Source organism: Porites lutea, chromosome 4 (assembly GCF_958299795.1).
Source record: "Porites lutea chromosome 4, jaPorLute2.1, whole genome shotgun sequence".
NCBI classification, from domain to species: Eukaryota; Metazoa; Cnidaria; class Anthozoa; order Scleractinia; family Poritidae; genus Porites; species Porites lutea.
Genome location: NC_133204.1, coordinates 49,644,782 through 49,658,329, shown reverse-complemented (window position 1 = coordinate 49,658,329; position 13,548 = coordinate 49,644,782). Strand labels below are relative to the sequence as shown.

The window sequence follows — 13,548 nt, the reverse complement described above, 5'->3', positions numbered from 1 at the left end:
GACCTTTTCTCTCCTAGTGTATTTTATAAATTAAAATTAAAGTAGTTTACAATAACCCGAAAAAAAATTCTCGCTTGCACATTGGTGGACAGCTATTTTTTATGAGAGTAGACACTATACACTAAAGTTAAATCACACCTTTGAAAATTCCTTCAAAATAAACTTTGAATAACATCGTAACATTCCGGAAAAAGCCCCCCCAAACTGGAAACGCAAAAATCATCCTCCAAAGATGAAGCCTTCGAATATAAGCCCCCCAGGGAGCCCATATTTGGGAGCTTCCCTTTTTTTCACAATGAGGTCATTCTTGCTTTCTTTTTTAAATTATTTTAGTCTGTCCACACACGTTTATTCGTACCCCACTTTTCCGCGCTATTGGTCAAAATCACCTACGAATTTTATTTTTATACGCGGCCGTTTGAACATCTCTGTAGAAAAGTGGAGAGGCTAATTTTAATTAATTCCAGTGCGGCGTCAATAACAAGAAAACAAAATCTTAAGGCTTTTTTTTTGGTTGTTGTGGCAAAATGCCTGATTGCACACCGCTGCATGAACAAGCCTTCATTCATTTTATAACAGGATGAACCCGGCACCGTAATGGTGAACGAGTGTCAACGTTTTGCTGTCGTTGTGTACGGTCTTTCATTCTCAATTAAGTTTATTTCATTCTTTTAAAGCTTACATGTTTGGAGGGATTCCGCCGTCGCAATTTGTAGTGGCCCAATATTATACTTTACACTTTTGTAACTGCCCACCAAGTTTGGCTTTATGTCGCCGGTAAAGACTTGGGAAAGCTGGCTGCATCTATAGTGTTTGACGATTTTTAAACCCCAACTTTCAGCCGTAAGTAAGCTCATATCGAAATGTTGTTTGAAAAGAAAAAATTGTGCCGGTACAAAAATCTTGGGACCACATGTTTCAATCTACTGATGAGCTGACGTGGTGGAAGTTTGAGTTTGCGGATGAGTGATTTTTTTGTATTTCAGGGACTGGGAATTTTTGCGATTGTTCCAATCTAGTTTTCTCACGGGGAATAAATTTATGCGATTCTTAGCAATTGTAAAATGTGTTTATGTGACTGATATACAGGTTCAATAAAATTCCGACAATAAATACCTTGACAGTTTCCATGTGATAAGAATGGTCAGAGACGTCCATTTTAGTGACTTTATTTGGCGGCTTTTTGAAAGAAACGGCGCATTCTTCGCAAAAGTAGTACCCGAAATAATAAAGATCAGGAAGCAGTCCCCCACCGTGCACTATTACATAATCCAAACATTGAGTTAGCGAGGTGAATTTTAACTGAACCTGTTTTCGGAAGCTAAAGAGGTAAACTGAAACTACACACATTTTACATCAATTAAGCACAAAATTCGCCCGCAGATTGGTGAATGAAAGTTTCAAACCATATCCGATCTAACTTTGCATTGTCAGTCTCCTCGGTGATTCCACCTCTTTCATGAAAAGACACGACACTTTTCCCAATCGATCATATGGACAGCACCCTGACTCTCTCTCCGCGGAAAACTTTAACTTCATTTTTTTTCTGCTTCCTTTGTTTCGTAGATGAAGCTTTTGTTTCCGTAATCTTAGATACCCAAAACTGAAACGGTCATTTGAGACAGGCTGACATGAATCCAAAGTTATTCTTGAAAGTCAAGCCGTTATTCGAGAAATCAAGTGCCGGTGTTACTGAAAATAAAATCCGTCATTTGAGAAATTGAAACTCAAATACCATTTTGAAAACATTAGAACGTGTAGAGCGAGTCCCAACTAAAAAATCCACATGTCGCTCAAATTCCTAATTTGAAACTTGATAAAAACGAAAATTCGAATATGAAATATATAGAGTATTTGAGTTTACAGTAACCAGCGAGCTATAGGGCATCAAACATGTCAAAAGCTTATCCAGGAGTATGATATGGAACAAATGTAAAACAGGGAAAAACGTTACGTAGGAAATTTGATTTTTTTCTTTGCCAGAGCTCGGCAGCAACTATAGCGGACAAAGAAACACAAGAATACCATAAAAAGGAGGGGCAGGGGGTTATGGGTGTTTTCTTTCATAGGACAAGAGATCATATGCTCGAATGGTTAGGATTGTGATTGGAAACTTTTCACGCACTATTTTGCCGGAAGAAAATATATAACCAGGACAAGTTTTTGGTACTAGCTTAGGAGTAATACTTGGTACGTCTTAAATATATGCCTTTTTATAAAGCCCTATTTATAGCGCTAGGAAAATTCCTGGAATCTGTTTTTCTCTTCCTTTCCCCTTCACTTCCTTGATTGGAAGAAATGTTTACGATTTCCGCATTTCGTGGTTTGATGACATTGGCACATTGCCTTTCGTATTATCTCTTTTTTTGTTCAGTAAGAACTTTCTCGTCAGAACTTTGAGGTTGAGTAGGGGAAAATTTTGAGAAAAAATTTATCAAAAGAAAGCAGTAAATTTTCACCAAAACATCTCGCCGCCAACGAAATCGTCACCAAGATGAGACTGACTTACCTAGCTTTTTATATTGTTTTAAAGAGTCCCGTTTGTATATGTTGTAGTTAATTTTTTATCTCAGGTGATTTTTTGGTTTTTCTTTTGTTTTTGGGTATGGTAATGTATGTTACGAAGAAAAAGAAAAATGAAAATTACCTGAGATAAAAAATTAACTACAACGTATACAAAACAAATGAAAAGAACTTTTATGGAGATGAATTTTCTCTTAACCATTACTTTGTCATATTTTCTAAGAAATGAGTGGTGGTTGTCAGAGTATTATTAAAGGACATGAGAAGTTCGATGCAAGGATCGTGAATTATAGGATCGAAGATAAGACGACAAAGTAAAAATCCTAGGTAAATAATCCAAGGTATTTTAATTTTGTGAATTATTTCAAAGTTGTTTGGTGGTGGAAAATCCACTTCTTGGTGGTGAGATGACCGTACTACAAAATAGAAAAAATAATATTTAACGATTATTGATCAGGAATTATTCCGATGGAAGAGGGTGTTATGGCCGAGGTGTGTAACATTCCCCTACTGCATTATTCTTCATATTCCACTAAATAAATGTAAATGTCTTGTTATTCGTTTGAAATATTTCCATGTTCTTCATTTCTTGAAACTCCACAGCTTCTCATTACGTATTCTTGAAATAATTATTATTTCTTCTTTGCGTTGCTGTGAACCCTTTGGCTTCCACTGAAACAAATCGGAGCTGCTGCGCCTTGCTGCGCCGCTGTCTTGCGTGAAGTCAATCATTGACAACTTGCAATGTACAATCACTGACGTCAGAGTACTGGTGTCAATGTTGGTATAATCCAACTGTTATGAAGGGGTGTGATCAGAGACAAAACAAAACTATTTTGAATAAATGATAAACGCAAATGAAATTGGAAAATAATGCATTAAAAAAAACACGAAGCGCGAACGTACGGCAGTCAGTTTAGGAAGTCCTTCAGCCTCAGCGCAAAAATTGAACGTTTTGAGGATGGAGCCGACGCGTACGATCACTGAGTCGACGAGACCAGTTGTGAAAACGCATACATTTAATGGACAGTTACTGCATTTAGAGCCATCTTTAGACATTTCCATGAACAACAATTATTTTTAGTCTGTCCCCTTAAAATTCTAATGAGTGCATCAACTTTTTCCTCTTTCGCTTCGCTGAATAGGACCCAAAAAACTTCGTGACGTTCGCTCGTCCTAAAGACAATACTAAAATCTGATTGGCTCTACCCGAGCTTTCTGACATTTGATTGGTCAGGAAGCGAGTCACATGGCTTCTGAGTAAGCAGAATTGTGAATCCAATATGGCGGGTATTCACTGAACACGCATGATTACGAAACACGTAAATTTTGGTCTAGTTTGAGGGTATCACAAGTATTTCAAAGCTGGAGTCGATAACTTTCCCCCTTGCTGCTATGGATGAATCAGAATATGAAAGCCTTCCAACAGAAAGAGTGACCGTTCATCTTGCTGCGGGCGCGCTGGCAGGCGTAATGGAGCACTGTGTGATGTACCCTGTTGACTGCGTGAAGGTACGATCAAACAGAATTTATGAACTTGTGGTCCTTAATTAACGCGACTGTTACATAATCATGGCCTAACAGAGGTTTTGCTTGTGAATCGTACTCGTTCATCTCGTTTGTGTTTCCTCTAGTAAGCTCTTCCTTGCGCGTGTCACGTATTCTGTGATGTGGTTGTTGTCTTTAGTGAAAGCCGTTTTGTGAGTTTTTACCTCTAGTTTGTACTCTTATCGTCGAATTAGAGTGTTCAAATTCTTGCACGCATTGTTCAATCCACCTAGTTTGCTTCTAATAGGACTACAATGTCTGTGTATTGTTAGGTAAACTACAGTGTATATGTAGGTATCCTCTTGGCTCTTATCCACTGATCAGTTAAGCTTCTAAATTCACAATATTTGTTTTGTAGGCATATCAGTGAAAAATAAAATGTAACCAACGCTAAAAAAGACAGAATTTTTTTTTTCTACATTAACAGAGCATCTTCGCTTAGATCTATGAACAAATACAGATAGATAATGCTTAATCCAATACAGTTTCTTAGAAACTTGAGTTAGTAGGGAGTAGTACAATTGCATCATTGACATGCCCGGGTTCATATTTCGCTGTGTTACAAGTGCTTAATACAATATATATTCTTTTGAATTTGCATTGACCGTGACACTGCAGTATTATGGTCTTATTTTCATTGTTTGGTCTTAAATATCAATGAATAATTTGTTTGTTGTTTGTTGTTTGTTGTGACCGTGCAGGTGAGCTGAGTTATAGATACCATGTATCATCTGGCTTGTTTACACCAACATTTTTTATTAAGGCAGGACACCTGTTTTATCTCTTAACTTACAATTAATTCCATCTCTTCCCTTGAGAAACAAATTTTTGGCTTTTTTTTTCATTTGTATGTTGATATTTTGCCAGTAAATTTGTCTGATTTTTAAATGTTAAGTGTTAAATAATTTTCATTAGATATCTCCAAAGTCATGGCCAAAGTACCAAAGCCTATCTACCTGTGTTTATTGAATATTTTTACCTAGACTGGCAGTGCTTATTTGAAGCTGGTCACTAATTTCAGCTTTAGTGTATTTACTTTACCATTTTGTGTCACCATCCCTGTTAGAGGATGCAAACTGCATTGTGTGTTGAACCAGGATTAGATCTTAACATGTGACACCATTCATAAACGGATGGTAACAACTTTCCCTGACACTTAATAACATAGTCATCCTGACACTAGTAATATTACAGAATCTGGCTGTAATTTTATGGGTGTTTTATTTAAGCCATGACAATATGAAAAGCTTTTGACACTAGTCTTGTGTCAACGTTGTTAATTTGTTTTCTTTGTAATGGATGGTGTTCAACCTTGCACTTTATGGTTTCCCAGTTTTTAATATGTAACTAGCAGTAGCCAATGGTTAGGAAGTGCGGGCGAACATGTACGTATACCTTAAAGGTACGATTGATGTTGAGAGCCGCTTTCATAATAGACCATATTTGTCTTCCCCAATGGGCCTGGGACGAGTAGGCCCTTGAGCATGAATGCGATGCTAATGCAGGGAACCTCCTTCCGAGAGGCTCCTGGCAAGAAGTTCCCTGCATTAGACTTGCACTCTTGGCGAGAAGTTTCCCACATTAGCCTTGCATTAATGCCCAAGGGCCTACTCATATGCATCCCAGGACTATCGGGGATAATATTGTCTACTGTGTACGTAAATAAGAAAGTCCCTATTAATAGTTCCAGTTGCAAACAGAAGGAATCACGGCGGATCATGGAAACCGATAACAACACATTAAACAAGACTGTTGTTGAATTCAACTGCTTTAATCATAGTTACATAGATACAGATAGCCTTGCGAACGATTAGGAACGACTGAGGAGAGACAGCTAGCTGTATTCCCAGGCAAAGATAATGCCTGACAACGCTCATGTGAAATTAACACTCATAACAGCACAAACTCAAGGCACGAACTCTTATTATTCATCAATCAGTGTTTGGTGACCAAAATTATTGAGATGCAACAGTGAATCATGAGAAAGAATAGGTCTGCAGGCTTGCTTTTGGCTCACCTGTAAATATTAATTATTTTGTTGTTTTACTTTGTAGACAAGAATGCAGAGTTTGCGTCCTCATCCAAATGCGATATACAGAAATATGCATCATGCATTCAAAAGTATGGTAACAAGAGAAGGTCTTTTAACTCCTTTCAGAGGAATTAATGTGGTAGCACTAGGAGCAGGACCAGCACATGCATTGTACTTTAGCACATATGAGGCAACTAAGAAGTTTATTAATGGCAATCAAACAACATATAACCCACTTTCACATGGTAGGTGCTCTGCTTAAATCTTCTTGGATATACATGTCTATTAGTTAATAGATTTAGGATGGTACTTCTCGTGGAAAATGATTGGAAAGTAATTTTTAGCACACCAAGATGACTGTAGCGTCTTTGACCCAAATTCAACCATAGCTCTAAAAATTTTAAAACTTTTACAGTCGGCTTACTGTCATCATTTTTTTAAGGGTTAGTGGTCTACAAGATTGTGAAGAAAATGGGGTAAAAAAGTCTTACAAAATGGAACAAGTATTTTCTGACGACAATGTGAGGGTTAAGGGCAAAACAAAATTACAGTTCATCAGCTTTGATCAGGGACCACGCAGGGGGTGGGGCTGGGGGGGGCTTTAGCCCCCTCACTTTTTTGGCTGTTGATGTTAGAACATTGAATGTTCAACTGGAAATATTTAAGGTGTTGATGAAGGACGGAGAATTTACCTGTTTTGATGACATTTTAGCCAAGATCAAGCAGCTTTCTGAAGCCGAAAAGTGTATGATAACTGAAATCATAACCCTATGTAAACTTCTAGCATCCAGTGCAGCAGGCGAGAGATCCTTTACTTCTGCTCGGAAACTGAAAACGTGGCTACGCTCGACGATGACACAAACAAGATTTAGCAATCTGACAATACTTAATACCCACAAGCAGAGAACAGACAAACTTTGTCTTATAGATGTTGCCAATGAGTTTTCAGCTCTAAATGAAAATCTAAAAAGCCACTTTGGCACCTTCAAAGAATGCGACTTAAAAATGTCCGGATGACAGTCATCCGTTGCGTCTGTTGGGTTTTAGCTTAGAAGTTAGTCTATTCATTTAAATTTGGTCAAACGTGAAGGCCAGTTTGTTACTCGTTGTTTTATAAGGACTAAAAATTAACTTCACTTTTGGCAGTTTTAGATCCATTTCTAGCCATTTCAGAAGACTTCAATTTCAGATTTTCCCAGGGGAGCATGCCCCCGGACCCCCTAGTTGGCTCACGCTAACGCGTTCGCATTAGCCCCCCCACTTGAAAATCCGCTCCGCGGGCCCTGTTGATAATCCAGAAATGTCAAAATATTGTCTTAACTTATCGTCATTATTAAAATATGACAACGACAATTTTTTTTCTGGTCTTTTATTTTCTGCTCTGAAACTTGCATTTTTGAAATCTTTTATCTGTAAGCTACTTCTATTATTATCTAGGGTTATAATAATTTATGTGTATGTCAGGGGACCGTCCTTAAGCAGACGAAGAAGTAACAGAAATTTTCTGACTGGTTTTAATATTACCTCCTGATTGTTTTTGAACAGCACAGAATAAAACAATTCTTTTTTAACAGTAGATCAATCAGTAGTTTTCAGTTTCAACGAATTTTGAGGTAATAACCTTACATGCAGTTACAATTTTTTTCTGATTTTATCACCAATATCTGCCTTGATGAACAAAGATATTGTTCATTCTGTCCAAGTCCTTATCCCAAGAAATTATGTACAAATTATCATTCTAGGTTAGGCTTTTGTTGGCCTGCCATGTAAAAAATCACAATTAAAAGTACTTTTCAAAGCTGACATTATTAATTTTATGATAATTATTGCTTTATGCTACGACATGTGTGTTTGACTAACACCCTTAACATGCAGGGCAGTTGGTGGCATTCAGCTGGAATTAGGTATTGTTAAGTAGAACAGTCATGCTTTTATTTTATAGTTGCAGCTTACAAGATCTCCTTTGAGGAGAAATTCCTGTCATGGTTTGATTAGTTTATAAGATTTGAAGTGAATCTTTCAGTACTTGTAATCCACTTATTATTTATGACCTATTAATGCTTATGTTCTCTCTTCCATCAATGTAACTGTAGTTTTGCTTATAAAAGATCAAGTCATACAGTGTAGGATTTCTCTTTGATGTGCCTCTTTAATGTGGCCTGTTCCACAATGACCATTTTGGTGGCCTTTTTGCAAGTTTAAGTTTAATTTATTCTCTTCAGTTATGGCTAAAGTCAGTAACATCAACTCCCACTGTGAACGTTACTTAGAGTGAAATTTCATTCGACCTGCAAGTCACTGCAATAAAAAGGTTATTCGAATTTAGGGCACATGAAAAGGCAAGCATTTATATTCTACCATAAAGAAACATTTGTTACTGATAAACAGCGTGAAGAAGGGAAGGAAATGGAAATTGAAAGAAGATGAGTAGACTTAAGTTTCATCTTTGATTTGATCCCAATTTTAAACAAATGGAGGTAAACTTGGAAAAGGCAGGGTACACTTTTTGATGTATATAATGTACCATCCATTTTAATGTTCTCCAATATTACTCATCCATGTCTGTTTATTATTTTCAATGTTTTTGATAATCATAATAGTGATCAAATTGAAGTTTTCTCTTGTTACTTTTTTCAAATAATCATCAATTTATAGTGAAGTATAGTTGCTTGTGTCAAAAAAAGGGTTAGTTTTTGTTTTGGTAACTTGGCTCAGAGGGTTGACAATTGTTGATGATCTCAAACAGACTGATCCTAAGGCTGATTTTATTTTCCTTCTGTAGGTATTGCCGGTGTATGTGCAACGGTTTTCCATGATGGTGCTATGAATCCCATAGAAGGTGTATTGTGTCTTTATTTTTTACCATTTAAAAATGACCAGGAGTGTATTATCAGGTTAAAAACCTCAAGGCAAAGCCGAGAGTTTTTCCACCTGATAATGTACAACTGCAAGTTTTTTGAACAGCTTCGAAATCTCTGATTAGATCAACTTACTTATTCTTGTACTTATACTTTAGATTTGGGGTCATTTTGGTCTAAAAAATTAGACGTAAAGTTTAGCCTTGTCTTTATCAGATGTAAAGACACTCATATAAAACATTAATTTATTTCTTTTGTTTTTTCTTCGTGAATTATTAATGAGTTTTTGAATAATAATATCATTTCATGGGGCATTTCCTCATCATAGAGGCATACCATGTGAACCTAGTGCTTTGTTATTCTTTCTAGTTGGATTAGGCCTTGTGCAATTTTCAAGGACTTTAAAAGTTATGAATTTGTTTTATATGATACAATACAAAGTTAAAGTTTTGGAATGTTAAAAGTTATTGAGAAAAGTTATTTGCTTTATGAAGTTTACTGACTTAATGGAAGGGATCTATAGCATAAGTATAGTAATAATTAGAACAAATTATGGAAATTCTGAAAGAAAGATAAATTTCCTCACTGAAAAGTTGATTGTACTGACATTGCTTCTTGTCTTCATTTCATGTTGCTCAACAAATCAGTGGTCAAGCAGAGGATGCAAGTTTATGGAAGCCCTTATCGTAGCGTGCTTCACTGTGTTAGGACTGTTGTACGAGATGAAGGAGTAAGAGCCTTCTATCGCAGTTACACAACACAGCTCTCCATGAACATTCCCTTCCAGACTTTACATTTCACAGTGTATGAGTTTACACGAGAGACTATGAACCCAACTCGTGGATACGATCCAAAGACTCATGTAGTTGCTGGTGCAACAGCTGGTGCTGTGGCTGCGGCACTGACAACACCATTGGATGTAGCAAAGACATTACTGAATACACAGGAAAGAGGAGCAGTTGCCATAGTCGGCAAACCTGAAGGACATGCTGTTTATGTGAGTGGAATGTTAACAGCATTCCGCTCTATATACAGATTACGTGGTTTCTCTGGTTATTTCCAAGGACTTAGGGCCAGAGTTCTCTACCAGATGCCATCTTGTGCCATTTGCTGGTCAGTTTATGAATTCTTCAAACATTTCTTGCACTTTGCAGAGACTGAAGCTGAGTATGAACTGTCACCAGTATGAACAGTTCCCACGGGAAGAATCTCAGACTCTTGTGAAATCAGTTGTAAGGTCAGTAATACAAATCCAGGTCATCTGCCATCACAGAGTACCTGGCAATTGTGCTGAGTGTTACAAGTTGGTCTTTCAAGGAATGTAGTAGTGGATAACATGTAGACAAAGAGTGAATTCTCGGCTGCAGAGGTTTTGTCAGAATTCAAGTCTTTTTATGCATTAGTCCCTGTAGAACAAAGACATGAGGTTGTCATTGCCCATATTCCAGTGATGGCTGTTATAAATTAGATGAAAAACCTAATGGAGGATGGTGAAAGACAAGAAAACCAGCTATTGAGCTACAGTACTCTTCCTTGTGGTAAAACAACATTGAAATTTGAAGATGGTTCAAGAAGGTTTTTGGCTGCAAAGAATTCATACCTGTTCCTAATATCCTGCTGTTGATGTGTTGTAATAATGAAATCAAAGGACTAAGAAAGTTATTTTGACTGCAGTGGTTTGCTGCAAGTTCCTGATTTCCTGTCATTGATGTGTTGTGTATTGTTGTAAGTCAAGACTAAAAAAGGAATTTCGGCTGCAGAGGTCTCATGCCAGTTCCTTAATTTTCTTGTCGTTTATGTGTTGTCACGTTTCAAGTCAAAAGACTAAAGAAGGAATTTCGGCTGCAGAGATTTCATGCCAGTTCCTAATTTCTTATTGTTGTTGTGGTGTATTGTTTAACATTTTTAGCTGTATGTCATTGATGTGAAACTGTAATAGATTTTAATGTAATTTTTTTAGGCAGTATCTATGCCTGCATTTTGAGAGAAATAACATTTCGTTACGTAATTTTGTTTACCATGACAAAACAAAAATAATGGTTAAAACACGATGATGATTGACAATCTGAGAGTGGCTGCTCTTATTTAAACACAGTTCCCATTGCAGAGATGAAGATAGGACTTTCCTGCTGGGTTTGTGTCAAATTTTCCACTTAAACTGGTATGAGATTAAAAAAAAAATATATAGACATAATATCCTTTCCAGAAGCTCGGCAGCAGAGGGTTTTGCCAGTTTCCTGAAAAAAGTAGTAAAAAAATAATTTTGTAGGAAATAAAATGATCAACAATATTACTGAAAGTGTTTTCTCTGTTTATGCTGCACCATCTCCCTTCCGTTAATGAGTTCCCGCATGACTCCCTTTCTTCTTAACTTCATCTAGCCAACTCCACACAAATATGGCCTCTTTTCATTGTGGTTATAGAAGCCCTATAGAATACTCTCACTTCCGGCGCACTTCGCTTTGAAGCGGAAGCTTGAGGCAACTCGGGAAAAACCTATTTTAGAACCAGCACGACTCAAGTCGTCCTTGCTTTTATGTACACACTGTAAGCCACTCCCGCTTTTAAAATTATGTAAACAATGACTAGAGCTCATACAAAAACATTTCTTAAAATCCATTTCCAATTCGTATATTGCTCTTTCTTTCTGAATCATTGGGAATCGAAACGACAAATACGTTTATACACCCGTAGCTTCCTCGAAAATCTATAACCGTTTACAGACCGTAACGGCGCAAAAACCACACCCTTAGGGGCGGCACCTACCTATATGGCTTTTATAATGGAGTACCCCTCCGTGGTTTATTGTGTGATTTTAGGAGAAAAGTAACCATAAATCCAGGGGAGCTCATTCCATCGCGTTGATTAACCAGGGGAAGAAGCTATTGGCATGTTCGTTCAATTTGAATGTCTCGGTGGCCTTAAAAGTATTAGGAGTTGCCAGGTTTTGAGGGTACCAGGCAAAGCCGGGAGCAAGGTATCAGTATCTCTGATCCGCTCCATTGAGAAACGAAGCCTCGAAATCATTTCCCCGAAATGCAGTCTGCGCAACAGTGATCTTCGATTGTTAACAATTGACAACTTTTTACAAAAGAGACCATGCTGTTTTTGTAGTTGACTGCTTTAACCCTTTATTAATTAAAAGCCTAACAACGCATATTTGCGTAAAAAATACTGTACATGCATGCGTTAACTATTTGTACTTAGCTTTAGTACAACCTTTTGGTCATTTATTCATAGCACTAAATGGTAAATTTTGCATTATTATGAAAGCAAACAAACCAACTGCAACTCCCAATTTCCACTTTATATCGTCGTTCGTTGGGCATTGAAGTCCAAAAAGCTATTTTTTTGGCCGAAAATCAACACCAAAAGTTACACCTCTTTGTCGTCTGTTTTTAAGGCAAAAAATTGATTTAAAGTTACAGCAATTCTCAAGGCCATACCATGGTATCTACTTGGAATTTCTTCTCTCTCTCATACCATGAGTGTAGAGCCACCCAGAGCTACCAGTGAAATATTGTTTCCATTGTTTTGTTTCCAATTCGAAACTTTCTGGAATCCGTCTTTCCTAGTCCCTAGGCCTCATTATTCCACGCGGCAAAAGTGCTTTGGGTCACGTGGTCCAAGCCTGGGATACGTCACCAATGTGAATTGACTGCGAGGGACTGGGAAAACGTCGCACAGAGACTAGACAAGAATCCGTCCACAGAACGGCCGGGGAGATGACTTCACTCGTGAACCGCCATGTCTGATTCGAAGCATGTTTGGTGTCTCAGCGCGAAACCACCTCTCACCTCTGTATTCTTTCAGCAAACATATGACGCAAATGTGACGCAGGTATTTCCATGGCGACTCCTTACATGACCATTTATAGCCCAAAATAACAGAAAAACATATGCCGTAGTCATGACGCAAAGGGTTACGGGAGCGATTTGCATCACGTGACCTAGATATTTGACACACCCAAGGGGCTTTCTGGGGCTTGCAAATGGTGCTTTGACCTCCAAGTGAGTTAGTTCAACAGTTAGGGTTAGGACTGGCCATGGGCTAGAGTTTTCGCTTCAACAAGTCACGTGACAAGTATTTTCATCCACACTGCAACACTCTAGGGTGACTATCCATACGCTGCTGCGTATGTTGAATGAAAATATTCGCACTTTTCATCAAATTCGCCATCCCCCTTACTTATAGTGTTTGCCTTAACATGGAGCTCTGCGAGGCTTGTAACAACTAGCCTCCCTATCTAAGCCCTTATCTTTTGCTTCGGGACACAAAACTTTCCAATATTACTCTTACTGCAAATTATCGTTAGTTTGCAGAGTTTGCCATATCGAAATGTTTCAACGATTACATCATAAAGCTTTTAAAAACACTAGAAACAATGGAACACTGCCAAAGGTCAAAATAGATTTTGCGCGCCGCAGTTTATTTTTTTTTACGAGCCTCGATGTGTAGTTCATTGCCTTTAAGTTTAAGAAACATCTGAAACGTTAATGCTTGAGTTTTATTTAGGAAAGCCTTGGACGATTATAACTCGTAATTTCTGTTGTAGTTTTTAAACGGTTTTTAACTTAGTGAATTTTT

General features: G+C 37.6%; 1 protein-coding gene across 1 annotated transcript; it reads left to right on the top strand.

Annotated features, from left to right (window-relative positions):
* The first annotated feature begins 3,782 nt into the window (after nucleotides 1-3,782).
* Nucleotides 3,783-11,260, top strand: LOC140933955 (mitoferrin-2-like). The gene is made up of 4 exons (XM_073383636.1): nucleotides 3,783-4,035; nucleotides 6,126-6,348; nucleotides 8,886-8,942; nucleotides 9,609-11,260. Exons 1-4 carry the CDS (start codon nucleotides 3,919-3,921, stop codon nucleotides 10,148-10,150), a joined length of 939 nt encoding a protein of 312 aa, XP_073239737.1. The 5' UTR covers nucleotides 3,783-3,918; the 3' UTR covers nucleotides 10,151-11,260.
* Nucleotides 11,261-13,548: the final 2,288 nt, after the last annotated feature.

Excerpts from the sequence above, each read along its gene's own strand:
- LOC140933955 (XM_073383636.1), top strand. The coding sequence starts at position 3,919 with ATGGATGAATCAGAATATGAAAGCCTTCCAACAGAAAGAGTGACCGTT. Across the intron at positions 6,349-8,885 it reads ATATAACCCACTTTCACATG|GTATTGCCGGTGTATGTGCA; the intron begins GTAGGTGCTCTG and ends TTCCTTCTGTAG. Across the intron at positions 8,943-9,608 it reads TGCTATGAATCCCATAGAAG|TGGTCAAGCAGAGGATGCAA; the intron begins GTGTATTGTGTC and ends TCAACAAATCAG.